Source organism: Monodon monoceros, unplaced genomic scaffold (assembly GCF_005190385.1).
Source record: "Monodon monoceros isolate NGI ecotype Baffin Bay Population unplaced genomic scaffold, NGI_Narwhal_1 Super_Scaffold_21, whole genome shotgun sequence".
NCBI lineage: Eukaryota > Metazoa > Chordata > Mammalia > Artiodactyla > Monodontidae > Monodon > Monodon monoceros.
In genome coordinates this window covers 13,323,188-13,346,415 of record NW_021703778.1, presented here as the reverse complement: position 1 = coordinate 13,346,415, position 23,228 = coordinate 13,323,188, and the positions used below count along the sequence as shown (strand labels likewise).

At 37.6% G+C, this 23,228-nt stretch overlaps 1 protein-coding gene across 2 annotated transcripts in view; it reads right to left on the bottom strand.

The window, feature by feature from the left end:
• The window catches only part of DNAJC1 (DnaJ heat shock protein family (Hsp40) member C1), a 203,092-nt gene extending 186,480 nt beyond the window's left edge, over window positions 1-16,612 (bottom strand). For both annotated transcript variants that reach the window (XM_029237487.1, XM_029237488.1), the window contains exon 1: window positions 16,121-16,612. In XM_029237487.1, coding sequence (XP_029093320.1) covers window positions 16,121-16,324 — 204 coding nt within the window. In that variant the 5' untranslated portion in view covers window positions 16,325-16,612. The remainder of the gene's footprint in view (window positions 1-16,120) is intronic.
• Between the last annotated feature and the right edge of the window lie 6,616 nt (window positions 16,613-23,228).

The window sequence follows — 23,228 nt, the reverse complement described above, 5'->3', positions numbered from 1 at the left end:
TGGAGCCCACGTGCCTAGAGTCCATGCTCCATGACAAAAGAAGCCACTGCAATGAGAATCCCACCCACCGCAACAAAGAGTAGCCCCCGCTCGCCGCAACTAGAGAAAGCCCGTGCACAGCAACAAAGACCCAATGCAGCCAAAATAAATAAACAATAAAAAATAAAATAAAATCTGTCTTCTTTGCTATTATAGGTATTTGAAGCTATAAATTCCATCTAAGTACTACTTTAATTGCATCACATAAATGGTGATATGTTCTGTTTTCATTTTCATTCAGTTCAAAACATTTCCTAATTTCCCTGGTGATTTTCTTCTTTGACTGATGGGTTATTTAGAAATGTGTTAAGTTCCAAAAATTGGGAGCTTTTTCCATCCTTTTACATTCCACCTATTTGTGTCTTTGAATCTAAAGTATGTCTCTTGTAGAAAGCATATCATTGGATCTTTTATCTTTTTTTTTTTTTTTTTTAAATCCAGCCTAACATTCTCTGCCTTTTTATTGGAATGTTTAATCCGGTCATATTTAATTTAGTTACTGATATGGTCAGATTTACATCTGCCATTGTGCTATGTTTTCTATATACCTCATGTCTTTTTCCCCCTCTCCTTTACTGCCTTCTTTTTAGTTACATAGATATGTCCTAGTGATCTATGTTACCTCCTTTGTTAGAATTTTTACTACATAAATTTTTTAGTTATGTTCTTGGTGGTTGCTCTAAGGATTACAATATGTATCTTACCAAGATCTATTTCAGGGACTTCCCTGGTGGTCCAATGGTTAAGAATCTGCCTGCCAATGCAGGGGACGTGGGTTCAATCCCTGGTTGGGGAACTAAGATCCCACATGCTGCGCGGCAACTAAGCCCATGCACCACAACTACTGAGCCCGTGCGCCACAACTAGAGAGAAGCCCGCGTGCCGCAATGAAGAGCCTGTGCACTGCAACGAAGATCCCGTGTGCTGCAACTAGGACCTGACACAGCCAAATAAATCAAAAAAAAAAAAAAAAGATCTATTTCAGATAAATACTAACTTTATTCTGGAAAAATATAAAAACATTGCTCTATTACAGCTCCATCTCTTGCCCCTTTCTTTGTGCTATCATTTTCATATATAGTAATTGTTATGTGTTATAAGCTCAACAACAGAGTTTTATATAGTCTTTTCTGGAAGATTAGACTTATGATGAAACAGTTTGATTCACTGAAATAATTATTAGAAATTATTTGGTAATATTTTAAAATAACAAAATAAATACATGGGATTTTTAGTCTAAAATTATTTGATTTACTTAATTTCCCACTCATAATTTTAAATAGCTTATAGGTTAAAAGCAACTTTAAAATACCCATATACTTTCTCTCATAAATATGAGATATGTTGCTAATTTAGTTTATCCAATTGTGGTTTAATTATATAACATTCTTTTTTCCAAAGTAATAGAGTTTACATGGGTATATATTAGTAATGTTATCAGGGCTCTACATGAAACATTCACCACTAAATAAAATGATTCTACCAATCCCACAATTTAAACTGTTCTCATTAGCCCATGTTACTGTCTCACCCTTGTGCATATATATGATTCCTACAAATCAAATGTGAATAAAACTTGCTATTTAGCTTTTTTCACCTATACGTGTTTTTCCATGTTGCTATGTACTTTTCACTTATATTGTTATTAATGATTACATATCACACCAAGAACACATCATAGTTCACTCAAATATTCTCCTACTATTAGAATCTGATTGTTTCCATTCTCTACTATTATTAGTGTGCTGTAGAAAGAACAAATGAATTAATAACTATGAAAAACAGGCTTTATCAGAATTTCATAACAAAACCTGCATAGCTGTGCATATTCTATTTTGTCACAAAAACAAAGGTTAGAAACACTATTGCAGAGAACTGCTGCAGGAACAGAGTATTGTTATCCATGTTAAAGAAAAGCAACAATGACAGTCTGTAAGTGAAATGTCTTTTAAAAAGATCATTATACCACAGTTTTCATTCATGGTAGTATCTTTAAAGATTTCCCTTAGATTAACAACTCAATATTAAAGGTATACAATAATAAGATAAACATGTCCTTCAAATTGTATGTAAACCGATTATATTTAAATCCTATGGATCTAATATGAAAAAACCCTTTATCTTTTCTTGTAAGTCTGAATTGTATACTTCTTTCCTTAAAATAATCTAAAGTACATTCCAAATGTGCACTCTATAAACTGCTTGAAGCTCTGATTAAAGATCACTCAATTCCATGAAGCTAATATCCACTGAAACTCTATGATTTTAGTATCGCCCATCAAGTTGACAATTGAAAATGTTTTTCAGTGAGGTTAACCCTCACTGTCTTATTTTTTGTTTTGTGAATTTTGAAGACTATGTGTAAGAGAACATAATGTTATTCAGGTCCAGAAAGTCTTTTTAAGAGGTTTTGTGATTGGTATATATTTATAAAACATCAACATGAAATTATCTGCATATATCTTAATTTCAGGACCATTCATCTCCTCCAGCAATGGTTTTTCTGACATGTACCTTAGTTTCAGTAACTATTTCCCCACGTGGCATGGTTTTCTAACTAGATTCAAGACAGAGTTCAGGACTCTCCTCTGGACACCTCCAATAACAGGGCCACATACATCACTCTGAGGTAATGGATCTACTTATTACAATATTCAAAACCTGTGGGATCTGATTATTTTAGAAATGTTACTTGCCTGTTTCAGCACCCAGACTTGGATCAAGTCTAGGAATAGTGGACTGATAGCGACAGGGACTGACGGTTTACTGTTCCTTTCAATGCCTAAGTAACAGCCTCTTATATTGCTGTGAGTAATAGGCCTGACTATGTTTCTGGATGTTAAGTAGTAAAAGGTTCTTAGATAATAGGAAAATGGCATTAAAAATAATAATTTAAAAAGTGCAGCTTTAAAAAATACTCTGGAGTCAAAGTAGCACTGCTCCTCCTAAACCCTACTCCAAATATGTACCAATGGTAAAATTTAAAGAGAGAAAATCATAAACATATAGCCACGGCCAAAACCACTTAAGTATCTCTGTAGACAAAAACTAAAGGAAACGTGTAGCCACAAACAGAGCTTAAGCTAAAAGCCTGGACTCCACACCTGTAGTAGGCAGGAGAAATGAGAAGTCTGACTCCCACAGAGTAATGAGGACTGAAAGTACTCTACAAAAGGCCTGGGATCAGAGCCAGACTCTGATGGAAACTCATGCTGGAAACCAAGGGTTGCAGTGGGACTCCACCGCCTGCGAAAAAAAGTGAGAAGTCCGCTGCCTGAGGCTACAAGCTTATAAAATATTATGTATCTGAGATGCTAAGAGGCCATAGTTTCAGCCCAACAGCTGAAACCAGGCCAAACAATCTGCAGGCTTGGTATCTGGATCTGCAATGGCTTCAATATAGCCTCAGGAGGGAGCCCTAAGCTGCCTATATCAGACCGACTGCTTGTCTAGGTGTCTCGGGGAAAGGAGTGAAAGCCATTATAAAGCGAGGACGGGTGAATAAAAAGGAGAGAGAAACAGCCACTCAAGATGGACCTGAAAACTAAAATTCTACCTAAAGAAACATAACATTTTAATTATGAAAGAGAAATTATCTCCTTCACAGTTTAATTACCTATGTGCAATTCTTCATAAAAACCTCAGTCTAAAACATCTTTGTATCACGATAGTTTTGAAGCAGACACACAACCTGCACAACTGTACACACAGGTCTTGCTTTAAGGGTCTGTAACAACTTTGGGGTACAGTTTTAATTAAATCAACCCTGCGGTCCATATTATCAAAGCCAACACACCCCAAATCATCTTATGCTTTCAACGTTCAGAAATTTCCTGTTGCTGACTTTGATGAGCCCAGGGAATTATTTATAGTAACTTCAAATCATGCTTGGTGTACTTCCAAGACAACTGTAACTACGGTGGCTTGGGTCTTCTCTAGGGTGGACTTAATACATATCTAAAGACCATGAAACCAAGTAGGCTTCTCAGCTTGCCTGTATTTTTTTTTAAACAACTTTATTGAGGTATAACTGCTATACAAAGAACGGTGGTTTGTTTGTTTTTAAATAACTCTACTGTTGTGGAGAGTTCTCTTGTGCATTTTATTTTAAGGCATTTCAGAAAAATAATTTAGAGGGAATATATATTCAGAGGTACTCCAAAAGAAGACTGCAAATAAAGTTGAAAGTAAGTATAAGAATTATGATTTTTGGCTTTACATAAGAATAAAATTCCCATTGAGTACTTTATCAAAAACTTAACAGGTTGTTTCATAATCCCCCATTGTTAGACATAAATCAAACAGACTGGATGACCATCTTCGGGGAGAGCTACAGAAGAGACTCCTACACGAAGAAACAGGTTAGATATTGGTGAGGTCTCTTCTAACTTCAGGATTCTATATCCGTTCTCCAATTTTCGTTGTTGTTTTTTTTCCCTTAGCATAGAGTTTTTAACATCTCTGACCCCACTGCAATTCTTTCCTATAACGGGACTATTTAAAACAATAACAGCCAGGTATAAGAATGATCAATATTAAGATCTACTTCTTTTCCTTAACTTATGAAATTACAGAAGACAAAAGCAAAAAGATCAGCAATTAATCAGTCCAAAATAAAGCAGTACTTTTAGGAGCTGTGTGGAGATGGCAAAGGTGGCTAGTGGAAAAGGATGACTCTGGAATCCCTAATTGATATTATAATGAGCCAAAAGACTCGCACACAAACAGAACTGCACCTGGAAATCCCTTTTTAAAATTACTTAATTAAAGATGTTATAATAATCAAAATAGATGACAGTAGAGAATATAGTGAATATTTCGTAACTAATAATATATTTGATGGATGAGTTTCAGAATAACTAGGGAGAACAGGCAACCTCAAAGTTAAAATTACAAAGTAGGAACACTGGTGATTTCTTGGTCAAAGCATCATTAAAGACCTAATATATTAACTTAATAACACTTTAAGAATTATAAAATATAACAGGCTAGTCAGCAAAAGTAAACGACCAAATTGGATTAAGCTGATTACTGAAAACACCCTCAGCAGACAGACCTCTACGCATGGACGTTCAGAACCCATTGTCCCTAGAAGAGCAGCATGTACTATACTAACAGCCTTTACAGGCCAAAGAAAAGAATGGACAAAACGGACAGAAAACTAACTAGGAAGATGATATATAGCATAACTGGAACAATTCTAAAAAAAAGCAAAACAATAAAAACCACAGTGAATTAAGACAAAAACAAAACCTACAATGTCCCTGACAAAATGGAAACAGCAATCAGTGATCTTATCCAAAAATATTTAGATATATCTATACAACACAGAAATGTTCATTCTCTAAGGCTGTGCTATCCAATGTGGTAGCCATTAGCCATATCTGAGCACTTGAGATGTGTTAGTGCAACTCAGAAATCAAATTTTTTATTAAATTTGAGTCATTTATATTTAAATTTTTTAAATGATACTTGATTCAGTTACTGGAAAGCTTTTTAAGTATGTGTGGAAGAACCTGAATACATGACTCTACTTGTTAGCTTGGAAGAGTTTGATTACATGAATCTACTTGTTAGCTGCACATTCTATGAAATCTCAACACAGATTAAGTATTTTCAATCAAAATTGAGTATTCAAATTGAAGTGTGCTAAGAAGTATAAATTAAAAATATATACCAGATTTTGATGACTTAGTAAAAAAGCTAAAATGTGAAATGTCACAATAACTTTAAAAAATGTGATTACATGTTGAAATAATATTTTTGATACATGGGATTAAATAAAATATATTTTAAAATTAATTTTACCTGTTTCCTTTTTACTTTTTAAAATGTGGCTTTTAAAAAATGTTTAATTACGTATGTGGCTTGCATTATGTATCTATTGCACAGTGCTGCTCTAAGGGATCAATGGCTTTAAAAAGAAAGTCATCTGTCAAAAATCTGAAATATATGTCAGTAAGGTGGTATTTTACTTACAAATCCTGATCTCCTACTGTCACAAAGTAATACTATAGGCTACTCAGAATTGGTATACTTATACATTCCAAAGACATTTGTATCCTCTTCACACAGATTGTTACAAACCATTAAAGTATTCCTCTGAGTTACCGCAAACTATGGGTATGCAGTACCCATAGTTACCTAGTGGTCACTCCACCATCCAGAATAAGTAATCAAGTAGTAACTGAAGGACACTAATTCATCAGATTCCTTGATTCCTTTTATATCCAGATTCACTCACCAATATGTTAACTAATGCTCTTGGTTCTATGAGAGCTAAATGAAGATCTTTAGTATAGCAAAGATTTTGATAAGAGTAATTACATAGGACAATTTTATTTTTATATGTATACACATATATACACAGGCTTATAAAATTTTCCCTGGAAGAAAAACATTATAACTGCATGCCTTCACAGTGCTCTTCCAACTTTTTCCATACCATGGCATTTCACAGAAAATTACATTTGTAAGACACACTGGAGTTAAGCCCTTTCCAGGGAGGGCACCACCGTCCCAGCACACTAACTTACTGTACACCAACTGGGAAGCTCAGGCTCAAAGGTCATTGCAAAAAATCTCTGAACCATATTTTATTTTCATCTGACTTATATTTTATTCTTACTTATGCCTACAGTTGTGAAAATACAACCCCTCAACATTCTTAACAACAATATACAAAGAAGGCCACAAGATGGAGATACTACTCCATTACAGTATTTGTATTGATGTATTATTTTTCTGTGTACATGTCCCTCTTTCTGTGTATTTCCTACTTTCTCCTTCAGTGGTATTCTCAGCTACTGTCTCTATCCCTAACGTCTATATTGGTTCCTCCCACTCTGTTTTAACTAGCATTATTAGAGAAATATTATATAATAAATACTTTTATGATCCTTTTTAATTTTAAAAGCAGGCAAATAATTAAAATATTTACTTCTAGCTCAATATTTTCCCGCCTCTCTAAAATTAACGATGATTTTTATTTACATATTTTTCTCTGATAGGTAAAAATTCTTTTAAAAATTTGCTACCCGCAAAGTAATAAGTACTCCAAAAGCCATTTACTGGAATACATTCTGTTGCTTTGTAAGGCTACAGATTTACTTCATGTTGATACCCTTCCAAACTTCCCTGGAATTCTTCTTTGACAACAGTCCTCAAAGCAGTTTATGAGCCTTACATGAAATTTATTTTCAGATCTCTTTATCAGTCCAAAGCGTACTTACCCAAGTTTGCTAACCCAATTTAGTCACCAAATTTAGCTCCAAATGACTATAAGCTATAGGCAAAAATCAAATCCAACTTAAAAGTTTACTATTAATGAGTAAATCTGCCAAATATGTTGCAGGCTTTTCAAGCAATGCAAAATAAGAAGTTTCAACAATGTTTTGAGAGGTGGCAGCATTGTTGAAAACCTGCAAAGCTTTCCACAAAACTAATTTCAAGATCTAATTTACTCTAAGTTAAACATATACTTGCAAATGTGTGATACAAAAAGTCACACTAATTCTGTATAACTACTATAGAACTGCATAGCATGGCAATCATTTGAACTTTATATGATATACTTAAGTACAAGGAACAAGTTCCAGTCACCCTACATTATACATACATATATTAACTTCCTTAAATCAAATTTAATCACCAATATTAATACAAAACACTACTTAAAGTCAGAGAAGAACCTAAATACTAATCTTTTATATGTTAACTAAAAGTGTGGTAATTGAAAATAACTGCTAATAAGATTTGCATTTTTTTTTTAATTCCAAAAAGTCAGAGGCTTCTTGGTAATTGGCCATGAGATAGCTTCCTTAACCTGATCCATTTTAATGGTATTAAGTCCTTAAGTATTGGCTAGAAATATGAAGCCTCTACTTTCCTTAGCAGGCACATATATGGACCCTAGGATTTCTCTATGGTCTGTTCAGACCTTCCCAATAAATGACAACAACAATTTTTCTGGTCTTAACTCATTTTGACTACTGCTTACTACACATGTCACAGTGGGGTCTCATGTAGCTTTTAAAAATTCTTGTACCTTCTATAATCAGGAGTTGTATGTATTCCAGAATTTGTTTAATTAATTACTTCCTTTTAGAATTCTAGTGTTTGCACTCAGTGGCATTTTAATACTGCTGCTTAATACTCTACCAAACGTAAGGTAGATAGCTAGTGGGAAGCAGCCGCATAGCACAGGGAGATCAGCTCGGTGCTTTGTGACCACCTAGAGGGGTGGGATAGGGAGGGCGGGACGGAGACGCAAGAGGGAAGAGAGATGGGAACATATGTATATGTATAACTGATTCACTTTGTTATAAAGCAGAAACTAGCACACCACTGTAAAGCAATTATACTCCAATAAAGATGTAAAAAAAAAAAATACTGCTGCTTATACCATGACATGTGTCTTTTTATTTAATTCTTGATCTTAAACTCTTACCTTTAATATTTAATTCAAATTCTATTAGCTGACCATGTAGCTGCACATAGCTTTATGTCCACTGCTTCACTGGCACTAAAATGGGCATTTTGTCTAATAATGAAGCATACTGTTTTATGCACATATTCTCTCTAACCAGAAATGTAGACAGCGGCATGCCTTGCTTTTGCAACATGCCTGATTACACGTGAGATTCCAGTTGCTGGATGATGGTAATCAGAAACACTTTCTGAGTAAGTGCATGAGTCCTAACCTTACTTAATGCAGTATTAAGGAGGATGAGAATGAGACACAAATCCTAGATTAAGTTTCTAATTAAGTGCTAATAACACTCTTAGACAAAAATTTCAGTAAATATAAGTTAAAAAAAAATTTAGCTCTTCAAATGGAATACCATGATGTTACTTAAAACATAATCATATTTTTACATTCATTAGTATAGGACCCACCTTTCAAAAGTAGGTGTTTTGATGAAAATAAAGAAAGGTTTTTGAAAATACATATGACTATAGCTTCATTATCAATTGGTCTAGGATCCTGCTTCACCCAATCAGAAGTCTCTCTTTTCACTGCCACTCCTTTCCTTCCATCTCTGCACACTTCTATACAAGAAAGGCTTTGAGGGCTTCCCTGGTGGCGCAGTGGTTGAGAGTCCGCCTGCCGATGCAGGGAACACGGGTTTGTGCCCCGGTCCGGAAAGATCCCACATGCCGCGGAGCGGCAACGGGAGAGGCCACAACAGTGAGAGGCCCGCGTACCGCAAAAAAAAAAAAGAAAGGCTTTGGATTTGTTTTTAATTCTGGGTAAAATTAATTGACGTCATTACTGTCCAAACAGAGCCAATAATGCCTGACTTAGAAAAAGATTCCCAAGACCATATAGTCTTGGAATAAGTGAGAACATGTTTAATATAGATACCAAGCATTTTATCAACTGGTGTTACTTATAACTGCCACGGAGGTTCTTCTCTCAGCAATCATCAAGCCAAGTACCTACCCTCACCTCCATCCTACCCTGTGTATCATTCCCAACACTGAATAAAACATATGATGTTGAAATTCACCACATTACACCAATCACTGGGTAAAATGGTGACTTTTATTAAAAAGATTTTAGAATGTATCTCTAAGAATAATAGTAATAACAAAGGACAATTCCATTTCCCAGTTCAGCTTAGGGTGTATCTATGAATAATAAAAGACACACTATTCTAGGATTGTTCTCATAATTAGTGTAAAAAAAAAGAATAGTATAAAAAGAAAACAGAAACTTACAACTAGAAGAGGATTTCTGTTCCATCAGCTCTAGATTATGTGGCAAGTTTCCCAATAAACTTGCTTTTTCCCGTAAAATATGTCCAGGCAAACTCCACTAAACAGCGTATACATAAGAAAAGTAAATCAATTTTACAATAATCCAAGCTGATGCAAATATGTATACAACTAAACAAGTATTTATTCGGCTCTAACTCTATACATGATATGCTTTACATCAGAAATATAAATGACTGGAAGGTTATCTACCATTCCAGATTTTGTACATCTCCCTCTCTCCAAATCAACAAATAATTTTGGATTTTACAATGAAAATGGGGGAGTGATTATTACATGACATAGATTTACAAGGGAATAGACTCACTAGAGAAAGACTGCACTATATTCAACTAACACCACAAACTCAGTGGAATCTACAAGAATCACTGGAGAGAACTGATACTCACAGTACAGATTCACTAGTCACTTATGAAAGAGGTCTTCCTCTTTATTTCTCAAACCCCTATGCCAGGGTTTGAGAAGGCCCCATTAATGACTTTCTGCTTTTCCCACCCAAAAAAACTGAACACAGAACTCAGGCAAATAGAGATCAAATAGCACCTTTACTGCTGAAAAGCTACTGGAGAATTGAGATTACGTATAGGAGACAAGTGGGCTTGCTAGAAATTCTGGCCCTCCCATCCCCAGCCTAGACTTTTTTTTTTTACATCTTTATTAGAGTATAATTGCTTTAAAATGGTGTGTTAGTTTCTGCTTTATAACAAAGTGAATCAGTTATACATATACATATGTTCCCATATCTCTTCCCTCTTGCGTCTCCCTCCCTCCCACCCTCCCTATCCCCCCCCTCCAGGCGGTCACAAAGCACCGAGCTGATCTCCCTGTGCTATGCAGCTTCTTCCCACTAGCTATCTACGTTACATTTGGTAGTGTACATATGACAATGCCTCTCTCTCGCTTTGTCACAGCTTACCCTTCCCCCTCCCCATATCCTCAAGTCCATGCTCTAGTAGGTCTGTGTCTTTATTCCTGTCTTACCCCTAGGTTCTTCATGACTTTTTTTTTTTTTCTTAAATTCCATATATACGTTAGCATACGGTATTTGTCTTTCTCTTTCTGACTTACTTCACTCTGTATGACAGACTCTAGGTCTATCCACCTCATTACAAATAGCTCAATTGTTTCTTTTTATGGCTGAGTAATATTCCATTGTATATATGTGCCACATCTTCTTTATCCATTCATCCGATGATGAACACTTAGGTTGTTTCCATCTCCGGGCTATTTTAAATAGAGCTGCAATGAACATTTTGGTACATGACTCTTTTTGAATTACGGTTTTCTCAGGGTATATGCCCAGTAGTGGGATTGCTGGGTCATATGGTAGTTCTATCTGTAGTTTTTTAAGGAACCTCCATACTGTTCTCCACAGTGGCTGTACCAATTCACATTCCCACCAGCAGTGCAAGAGTGTTCCCTTTTCTCCACACCCTCTCCAGCATTTATTGTCTCTAGAGTTTTTGATGATCCAGGCTAGACTTTGAGACAGTACACTCAAGAGAAAGTCTGGCCAGGATAACAATGCCTTACTGGTCTGTTAAGAATGAGCCTCATTACTTCTAGCTTTTTAGTTAGTTAGCTCTCCCCAATCAAGGAAAGCAGACCAAAGGTGATCACCCTCCAACAAGGTAACTCATCCATGGAAAGATGTAAGAGATGAGTCAAGAGATCAGCAGTTGTTTCTTTAAGGGAGTCCTTCCCCTTGGGTATGTGTAGGATGAGTGTGCTGTAACTGTCCCTCCCTTATACAGGCTGCTACTCTGTACATTCTGTGCATCTGAAGTACAGACTGAAAGAGCTTAAAAGATGTATTAATTCTGATTAAAAAGTTAAAATCCAACATTTTGTAAGCACATGTCACTTAACAATAGTTTTCTTCTTTTAACCAGGTTTTAGCATTCATCTGAATGTAAGGATGCAGGTTATTAAAAATTTTCTAAGAGAAAGAGGCACATTTTCTAGCTCTATGAATAGGAATCTGTAATGACTGGCACCAAGAAAATTACTCTGATTTCATCAGAAAGTAAATGCTGCAAAATTTAAGCTAACTTAGCTTGTTACAATTTCAACTGACAGATTTTTAAATGACTATGAAGTATTTATTGTTGGCTAGAACACTGTACAAAGTATAAAGAAAATCATGGACCCAAAAGACAATGAAAAAAATTGATCCCACAAGAAATACAGGTATCCAAGGAGCAGGGGCTGTTAGAATAAATATAAATACTGTTTGGGGACCTAGAATTTAAGTTACTAATGAGGTATTTCAATAACACAACTTTTCTCCTACATTCTTCTAATCTTCTACCTTGTATTCTCTGAAAAGATGCAATATCCAAATTGGAATGCCCTGTGAACAATCAAAGCCATTCTAAAAATAGAGTGAGCCTCTGCTATGTCACCTGCATACATACGTCCACTAAAATCTTCTGGAATCCCTTTGAAAGCTTTTAGAACCAATTTGAAACTTGGGAATACAAGGAGAGGGATTCCTTTGCTGGATGAGAGCAATAAAAGGCCAATATAAATATAACTTATTGAATAAAAACAGTCAAGCAATTACTCATTCGGTGAATTACTGTTTAGTTTTAGTTACCATGTTCATATTTTTTCATTTAATAAATATTTAAGTGTCTCCTATGACGTAAATAAAGAAAATACCATTTGTCCTAAAAATGAAGTAATAACTTGACAAGGTCATAAGTCAGTAAGTGGCCTGGTTCAAGTTCTAAAAGTCTAATTCAAGCCTAGTTCAAGTTCGAAAAGTCTAATAATCTAATTGATTATTCCAGTTATAGAGTTTAGGGAGTGACTGAGCAAACTACTTTAGACCTGGTGGAAAAAGGGATAAAATGGCTGCCACATTAAGTCACTAATCATCCCTGGAATCTAGTTTGGAGTATGGAGATCTCAAAAAAAAGTTTTTTTCTATTAATTGTCTCCAATTCCGCCCCCTTCCTTCTCTCCTGAACCCAATGTAACCAATCTATTGATCTCACCACTCCACTGAAACAGCTCTTGCTAAAGTAGCCAATGACCTCCACACTGTTGAATTCAACAGTCAACGCGCAGAACACATCTTATTTGAATTATCATCAGCATTTAGCCCAGCTGATTGCTTCCTCCTCTTTAAAATACTTTCCTCAGCTGACTTGAAAGAGACCATCTTTTGCTGATTTGCCTGCTACTTCGCTGGCTGTTCCTTCCTCTTCTCCTTTGCTGGTTCCTCCCATGGCCCAGCTCCCAGACCCCTCTTTTCTCTTTTACGTTCAGTCTCCTGGTGAACTTACCTGGTTTTGTGGCTTCAAATTACCTACGAAGTGCCAGGGACTCCCTAATTTATTATGCACAGCCTAAACCCTCTCCTTACAACTCCAGGCTTAGATAACCAACTTGAAAGTTTATTAGACACCTCACATTTGGCATGACCAAAACCAAATTACTGATTTTCCCCCAACCATACCTGCTTCTATTCCAGGCTTCTCCATCTCAGTAAGTGGCAAGTGCAATTAGACAAGTATTTATTCACTTTCTGAGGTTTAGAAAAAGCTTTCGAATTATCCTCAACTTTTCTTCCCCACTCCCCCCCTCCACATCCCACATTCAAACAATCAGCAAAATGCTGTCAGCTCTATGTTCCAATTATATCCAGAATCTGACCACTCTGCACCACCCAGGTCCATTCTACATTCTTCACCACAATTATCCAATAATTAATAACATACATATCACTGATCTCCAACTCAATAAAGTAATCGTTGTGAAATTTAAGTCAAATTATGTACCTCTTCTGTTCAAAACCCCCCTTGATCCCCAACTTACTTATAATAGCCAAAGTCCTCATGACTTACGTTGAAGCCCTACAAGATCTTCCCCCGCCCCCCATGACTCTGATCTCATCTACTACTGTCCTCCCCATACACCCTGCTCCAGCCACATTGGCTGCCTTGCCATTCCTCAAATACTAAGTAAGCTCCAAGGCCTTTGCGCTTAACCGTTTGCCTTCCTTGAATGCACTTATCAACATAGCTCACTTCCTTACTTCTTTCTGAGGACTTCTCTGACCATCTGACATTTATATTTACTTGTTTGGTTGTTTACTGTTTCCCCCTACTAAAATGAGTCTAGGGGTTTTGTGTTACATACTGGCCAATTCCCAGTGTTTAATATTTAGTAGGTATGAACCAAATCTCTGTTGAATGGACAACAAAACTGATTAAGTGTGTAAAGCCAGGTCACCACTCTTAAGTAACCTACCTAATTTGCTCTGGTTCCTCATGTCTGGCTAGTCAAGAAGAGATTCATTGGCTTTAGCCTGAAAATTACACATTAAGGACATAAGACAGGCTGCATTTGTCTCTACCAAATTTCTGGTCTCCTGAAAGTCTCCTAAGAAAGTTAAGATTCAACGTAATGTAAAGAACTTGTTCCGATCAGTTTCTCTGCTTAGGTAGAATAAAGTTTCTTCTGCATTCTTTCCAATTTAACACAACTGCGTAGAGAAACACAGATGAAAACAATTTTCTGGATCCTTCTATTAAAATGTTACCTCCACACAGAATCTTCTCAATTACCTGTGCTTCTTTATTTTCCCATCTTTGCCCATATAGTTAAATGCTCTGGTTGTTCACACTGCCTAATTAACTCTGCAAATTTAATTGCATGAATTTATAAATGAAAATTCTATGAGAGTTCACATGCAAGCTAGATTACATAATCTAAAATTTAAACCACTGCTACTAAGTTTCTGTATTCTCTGAAAGGGGCTTAGTTTTCCTTGAATAACTGGAAAATATCTTCAAAATCTTTGGATAGGTTATGTAAAAGACTCTAGCTACAGAATTTAATCAATTATGGTAAATTCTAACAAATATTCTCAATATTACAGGCATTCTTAAAAGTCTTCAGAGTTATATTTCACTAGTGATTTTTACACATATTGAGACACCATTTACTTTGAAATGAGGTATACTTTATCTCTACAAGCAGGAAGTGGCACCAGGTGAAGACAATGACTAAAGACAATTGCCACATAATCGTTTGCAAAGAATTTGAAGTGTGAAATTCTTAAACTACTTTATAACTTACAAAATTGAAATTCGTTAAAATCATGGTGCCATGGCAACTGCTATTTTATATTCAATTATATATATTTAATTGAAAAGTAAATTTCCATTTAACGTTAAGCTCAACAGTTCACACAAATTTATGATAACCTGTAGGAGTGAAATGTACACTTCACATCTGGTCACGGGAAGTGTGCCTTGAATGACAATTGTTGGTAAACATTTTTTTTCCCCCATAACTATTCAAAGCATTTTATGAAGGGCTCAATCAGATCGTGTTAAATTCTAAGTCTTTAACCCCATAATTCTTAAACCAGTAAAATGGCGTCAGAGACGGGATATCTACCCTCATTCACCACTCCCAGGGTGTAAGTAAATAGCAACAAACGGACATTACAAGTTAAAGTCTCAAGCTAAAAAAGGAAAGAAAACGAAACGAAAGGAAAAGAAAAAGACAACGATCCTGCGTTACTGGTTGGACTTCTCTTCCTGGAGCTCCCCAAGTGCCTCTACTGCCCCGAACACTTGATGGCTCCTTCTATGACTTCCAGGACCAACACTGCAGAGGCTTCAAGTTCCTCCAGATTTCTAAACTATGATACGAACGCCTAATCCAACAGGCTACATAGATTCCAAAGTACAGTGCAAGAAAAATTTCTGCAACCCAGAGGCCAACCAAAATGTATTCCTATCTTCCCGGAAAGGCAGAGGAAAGGAGGCTGCTAAAATATAGATAAGTGTAATTGGGAAGGTGAAAATTTGGAGGCAGACACGACTACTCCTTCCCACATTCACGGGGCAGGCAAGGAAAGGGTAAAAGATCTACCCACACCACTCTTCCTTCTTCCTCCTGCACAGCTGGGTGCAAGGATCTCCCCCAGAATGGCAGAGGAAAGAGAAGGGATCGCCACCCCAGGCTGGTGGCACCGTCCAGGCTGTCACTGAGACTGCTGTCACTGAGACTGGAACTCGAGGAGGGGAGCCGGGCGGTGAGGAATTGGGGAAGGCGGGTCATTCCCTCTGAGACTGGTTACGAGGAGATCCTGGTGGATCGGGCTGAGGACGGCAGACGAGCCCAGGATGACCAAGTCTTGCCCCGCGTGCCCGGCTCCCTCGGAGGAAACTGGGTCAGAGTCCGCCCCACCCCCTCCTTTCCGCCCGTACCCGCACTTTTCTGCCCCGGAGGCGCAGCCCTCGGGCGGGCTGGCTGCCGGCCGGCCGGCCCCGCTTACCTGCTGCACCCCGAGGAACTGGTAGAAGTTGAGCTGCACCTCCTCCACCAAGTCAAACAACTCCAGGTCTCCGCTCTCCCAGCCGCGCGCCGGCCCCGCGGCCGCCAGCAGCAGCAACAGCAGCGACGGCGGGAACTGCACGAGCCGGAGCCGGAGCCGGCGGCGCGGAGGAAGCCGGGCCAGCCGGCAGCAGGGCGCCGTCATCGCGCGGGGCTCGGAGAGGTCACCCGCCGCGCAGCGCCGTCGGCCGAGACCAGGGACGCGGCGGGCAGCGCGGGCTATGGGAACAGTGCTTGTCAGTCGGAAGCACCGGCAGCCGCCCCGGAGTCGCCCGCCCCGCGGCCGGTCCTAGCCTGAGGGACAGGCTGGGCCGCGGGCGCTTCTACCCTCCGCGGACCCCCGCCCCTCACCCAGGCCTACAAACAGCTGGCGAGCCAGCGCCGGGCGCTGAGGTCGCACCGGGTGGGAGAGGTTTCCCCTCGCCTTAGCCTATCCCAGGCCTTGCTTCCGGTGACATCACGTCTCCTAGCAACCGCGGGAGAGGGGGCGGGGCCGGAAGTAGAGAAGCCTGCGCCCCAGAGCTGGGCCTCAGCGAAATGCCTCTCAGTCGCTGGCGCGCTCTGCGAAAGCTGTTCGTGTACTGACACAGATTAAGAGACGTGGACGGTTATAGACATCGCGCATCCACCTGGAACATCCCAAATATCCCTGAAACAGCTACCTTCTTACCCTCCCCCAGATATTGAAAACTAAAAGTATATTTGAAAACTGATTTATTGATTACGGCCTCTGTTCCACACATTTCATTATTCCATCCCCAAAGATATAGGAGGAATTGAACCTAGGACTTGAAAGGGGCAAACCTAGTGAGTAGTCTAAAGTATCCTTTTGAGAGAGGTGAAGAAGAAATGAAATTTGAACCAAGACAAAAAGCATACTTCTAATAATGAATTAAGATTTATAGGCATAATACCATAAAGTAGGCAACCTGGCAGAAATTAATAAGCGTGACTCAATCATAGCCTTAGGGGAAGTGTAGTTTATCTGCTTTAGCCGATTTCCAATTGGTGTTCCCTTCCCAACTGAGGTCTATTTTTAATGACATTTAGGCTAAAAACCTCATTCTCTTTCCCACCAGTGTCTCACCTCCTCCTCCATCCTCCTCCTCACCGCTATTGCTTTCTCTTGTGTGAACCGTATTTTCTTCTTAGCTTTTGCTTGACCAGTTTTGAGAGTTTGATCTCATGCTTTTCCCATCTTGGATCCAGCCAGCTGAATTAAGCTCAACAGGATAATGATAAAGCTCTCATAGTAAAAATATATTATGTTTGTCAAAGGTTAGAAAAACAATACCTGGATCCAGGAAGTAAATCTTACTGAAGAAATCATTCCAGTACTGCAGAGTTAAAAAATATATAGATATTTTAAAATAGTTAAATGAATGCAAGTATATCTTGCTTAAAAATAATATATATGCTTGAATTAATCCCATTTTAAATTCATCATGAGGCTTACCTTTCAAAGATACAAGAGCAGGGGTGTCTCAGTCAGCAAGGGCTGCTGTAACAAAATACCATAGACTGGGCGGCTTAAACAACAGACATTTATTTCTCACAATTCTGGAGGCTGGGAAGTCTGTAACGGGGAAAGGTCAGCATGGTCGAGTTCTGGTGAGAGCCCTCTTCCAGGTTGCAGAGGGCTGCTTTCTTGCTGTACCTTCACATGGTGGGAGTGTGGGGGAGGGGGAGAGAGATCTAGCATTTCCTCTTACAAGGGCACTAATCCCACAGGGTGGGCTCCACCATCATGAACTCATTTAAACCTAATTATCTCCCAAAGGCTGCACCTCCAAACACCATCACATTGGGAATGAGGGCTTCAAAATATGAATTTGGGGAGGACACAAACATTCAGTCCATAGCAAAGGGTATCACCTTTTCTGTGTATTCCCAGTTCCAAGCACAATGCATAGCACATGCTAGCATTCAATTAGTTGAATGGAATCCTGTGAACACCTCCCCACCTCCATGCCTCCCCCTACAGTTTTTTAGTTTGATTTTTTGATATATCAGTTTTCTTGAAGTGAGAGGCATTTTTACCACATCTACGTTAGCTTACTGTTTATTCAATGATTAAAACATCAAAATAAAATGAGAGCAATAATCTTAAGAACTACTTTTACATAATATCCCAACATTCATCTTTTCTCCTAATTTGACCATTAAATTAAGTGCAATATAACATTTGAAACTGGTGCCATATTGCCACTGATATTTTAGTGATCTGGTATTTCCCTCTTGAGCTCTATTCTTATGTTGTCCAAGAACCCCAAGGACTTCCTCCATCTAAAGGGAATAGTTCTCTTCCCAAGGTCAAGCTGAAAAGCAGAACTGAAGTCTATTCAATACAGCACTGCTATTGCTTCTCACTGCTATAAGGTATTGCTCTGGAGGCTTCTTCCTACCAGTTCCAATAACACTAGTCCACTCTGAAGTGATGTCCTTGCTTGTTCTGGTCTAGGTCTCTGCAAAGGCCACAGTGCTATTTACATTCAGACTTCTAATTTGGCATCTTCACGTGTTCAGTCTCATCCCCCAGAGGACAATGCAGTTGAATAAATCTTCTTTTGCTGAAGCCAGGACTAAGTGAGCTCACAATGAACAGCTGTTTTCTTATCTGGTGACATTTAATGATTCTGGGCATGGACTGATGAAGCTTAGCATGGGCAGAGGCAATGTACACAGGAAGAGAGAAGCCAGTGAAATGTTTAACAGTCTTGTGAGTTGTGTAATGGATTGGAAATGTAGACAGGAGGCCCAGACTTACAGCCAGCTTTCCCACAGAACATTTGCTGAATTCTGGGGTCATGCAGGAGGCCGAAAGACTGAAGGATAGGAAGAGTAAAATCTCCCCACATTCTACCAGTGCATACAAAATGAACTCTACCGAAAAAGAGGAGCCTGCTTCAAATACACAGGCAGTCTTCTCCCTCAAGACATTTGCAATATTTCTGAAGTTATATGAATAGGAGGATAAAGATTTAAGTTTAAAACCTCTGAAAAGCAGAAGTGAATCTGCTGGGTTGAGGAGATAGAAACCTTGCAGGCTCTCTATCAAAAGCCCAGAGGAATCACACTTAAGAAACAGAGAAACCAGAAGTTGAATGAACCTTACTAAAACTCCAACCCAATCCCTACCCAGCTCAATCCCTGATCCTCACCCTATTTGTCTATTTTCATCTCTAGGGGAAAATAACATCAATCCTATTGTCTATTGTTTTTAATATAAAACTCTGGTACATAATAAAAAAATTATGAGATGTGAGAAAAACAGCAAAATTTTACCAATAATCAAGAGAAAAAAATAGATAATAGAAGACCCACAGATAAGCCAGCTATTGGAGTCCAGACAAGAACTTTAAAATAACTATTATAAAGTAGAGCAATAGTTTATAAAATAAAAGAAAAAGTGGACAAAATGGATTAGAAGACGCAGAATTTCAACAGAGAATTGAATCAATGGAAAATCTCAAATTTAAAAATGTAATATCTGAAATCAAGAACTCAGTGGATGAGTTTAACAGCAGACTGGACACAGCAGAAGAGAGGATTAGTGAATATGAGGATAGGTCAAGAAAAAATACCCAAACTGAAGCAGAGAGAAAAAAGAATGGTAAGAGAACAGAGCTTTAAATGCATGTGGTAGCACAGGGAGATCAGCTCGGTGCTTTGTGACCACATAGAGGGGTGAGATAGGGAGGGTGGGAGGGAGACGCAAGAGGGAGGAGATATGGGGATATATGTATACGTATAGCTGATTCACTTTGTTATAAAGCAGAAACTAACACACCATTGTAAAGCAATTATACTCCAATAAAGATGTTTAAAAAAATGCATGTGGGACACAGTGAATAAATCTAGCACATATATAACTGGGGTCCTAGAAAAAGAGGAGAGAGAGAGAGAATGAAGCAGAAGCAATAATTATAGAAATAATGGCCAAGAATTTTACAAAACCAATGAAAAACATGAAACCAAAGATGAAAAAAATATTAACTCAAATTAGGTGATAGACCTAAAGGTAAAAGCTAAAACTATAAAACTCTTATTTAAAAAAATAAGAGTAAATTTTAGTGACCTTGGGTTAGCCAGTGGTCCCTTAGATATGACACCAAAAGCATGTGACAGAGGAAAAAATAAATAAATTGAACTACACAGAAATTTAAAACTTTTGTGTCACAAACAATACCATCAAGAAAGTGAAAAGACAACCAAGATAACGGGAGAAAAATATTTGGAAATCATATACTTGATAAGAGACTTACATCTAGAATGTGTAAAGAATTCTTGCAACTCAACATTTTTTTTGAATGGGCAATGGATTTCTCCAAAGAAGATATATACAAAAGGCCAATAAGTATATGAAAGCTTCTCAACATCATTAGTCATTAGGAAAATGTAAATCAAAACCACAGAGAGATACCACTTTACACCCGTTCCAATGGCAGTAATTTAAAAGACAGACAAAAATAGGCTAGTAAAGATGTGGAGAAAGTGGAACCCTCATTTATTGCTGGTGGGAATGTGAAATGATGCAGCACCTTGGGAAAACCGTCTGGCAGTTCCTCAAAAAACGAAAGATAGAGTTACTATATGACCCAGGAATTCCACTCTTAGGTATATACACAAGAAAAGTAAAAACATAAAACTTGTATACAAGTGATCATAGCAACATTATTCATACTAACCAGAGTTGGAAACAACCTAAATGCCTATCAACTGATGAATGAATAAACAAAATGTGGTATATCCATACAATGGAATATTATTCTGAAATTTTCTCTTTTGCCCCTTTTTGGCTGTTTCTCAAATATATGGACTTAAAGTTCTAAGACATCATTGTTCTCTAATGGAACATTATCTTGTAATTTATTTATGCAAACATCATTCTCAAACATATTGAGTTGACAAAGGTTAGAAAAATATTGTTTTGGGGAAGCACCTTCTTGAAAAATAATCCCTTTTTTATTGCAGTACTGAATTTTAATCTTTTGAAGGGCCTCAAAAATAAATGCAGATGTTCTTCATGTTAAAATAATAAATACACTTCTATCATGTTGACACTATGGCTTTTACTTCTCTGGATAATGTACTGTTTACTCAATTAATCTCATAGTGCAAAAGAATACAGATTCTAGAGCCAGATGATCCAGTAGGAATTCTGGCTCTATTACTTACTAGCTGGGTGATCCCTGTGTTTCAGTTACCTCATCTATAAAATTTGGATAATAATACTACCAAGACCATAAAATACTACCAAAATTGTTGTAGGAGCTAAGTGAGATAATTAGAGCCTGGTATATAGTAATTGCTATTTAAATGTTACCATTATGTTATGGAAGGTCTCTATCTACTTTGTATTAAGGGCTCCATAAATAAAGCTTATCTATTCTTAAATGTTTAGATTTTGTGTTTAAAGTCATTTGTTATTAGACTTAGGCTGCAAGTGCCCACTTCACCGGAAATTTGTCCAATCACTTGTCTGCCCAAGATGGTGGCAGACAAGACCACCTTTACAAAATAATGACTGGTTCTCAAAGTCAGTTTACTTTTTTTTGTTCCAACTCCATAAAACATATTATTCATGATTTTCCTGCCAAATTCGGCTTTCATAAATACCTAATTAAAAGCACGTGACACACATGAACAAGAGGAAAGGAAAATACATTCACCATTAAGTCATTAAAGACTCACTGGTGATTGTCTTACCCTGAAGTAGCTCTGTCTTTTCAGATAATGTCTTCTGCTTTACATAGACTTTAATGTGCCTCAGTAGAATCCATGTAAAAATTTCTTTCTCCTAACATCTTACACAATCCCAAGATTATCCTTCATTTTTCAAAGGTTTCCATCAACTCACTGAATCACTTTTTAAATCTGAAAACTAGTTTTTCCCCTTTTACCTTTAACCAACCAACAAGGATAGTCTCTCCCGACTCCTCCATTCAGACTGAGTACAGCCATCGTTGTACTTCCCTCATACACAAAAGCTCCAATTAGTCTGCAAAAGAAAATTTGAACAGGCCTCTTCATATTCTTCCAGGCTCAACAGGCTGGCTTTGGCATTGTGCCCTTGAGCTCTAATGTTGTTTGTGATGCCAAACTGAAACACAAAGGAAACAGTGCAAAGTTGCTGATCACCTCGGTCAACATGCCGCACGGCTAAGGCATTAGATTATGCATAGAAATTCCATGCCTCATAAATGCTTACTATTAAATTTATTAAAAGGAGGTGGCGTTTTGAAATAATACTGAATTAGCAATCAACAATTCTAAATGGTAAGATAGGAGAAATTTAAATTCCTTTACCACACCTATGGCCTAGCTTCATTTCTCCCACTTCAATATATAATCCTCTTTTATTTTTTGCAACCATGGAAGGATTTTTAGTGCCAAGACTCCATAATGAAAGTCTTTTAACTTTTAAAAAATTAAATAATAATATTTTCACCACCAGGGGGCAAAGAACATTTTTACAGGCAAAGATTATTTTTGACATTCTAAAGGAGTTACCTTGTGTGAACACAGTTTTTGTTGTTAGAATTTCAATAGCTTCAAATTAAGAGATACAGATCCTAACCGAAACCTTTAAATTTAAGGAAGAATCGTGTTTATAAAATAGTACAAGTTACCATTAACCAGGTGCCCTTTCATTCACTATCATTTTAGATGCTTAAAAAGAAATTTTCCACCTCCCTTTTCCCTTTCCTTTTGTATGTTTGCACAAGAGGAGGAAAAACATAATTTGAACTTTTGAAATATTAATTTAGCCTTTGTCTATGCTGGTCTTTAAATGGCTTTTAGCTCATGGTATTTTTTGACAAATGGTTTCCTAAGCATGTATTTCAGCTCTGCTTTGTTGTTAACTTAATGTGATTAAGTGATGTACTCAGGTCTTTACCTCCTTCTAAAATTGGGTTCATTGACTCAATTAATGCTTTGTCATTTGTTAATTTTATAATTGAGAAATGATATAAATAACTGATAAGCACATCAATTCACCAGTTATCTCTTTTGAGACCTGGATATGGCTGAATTTACTAAGAAAG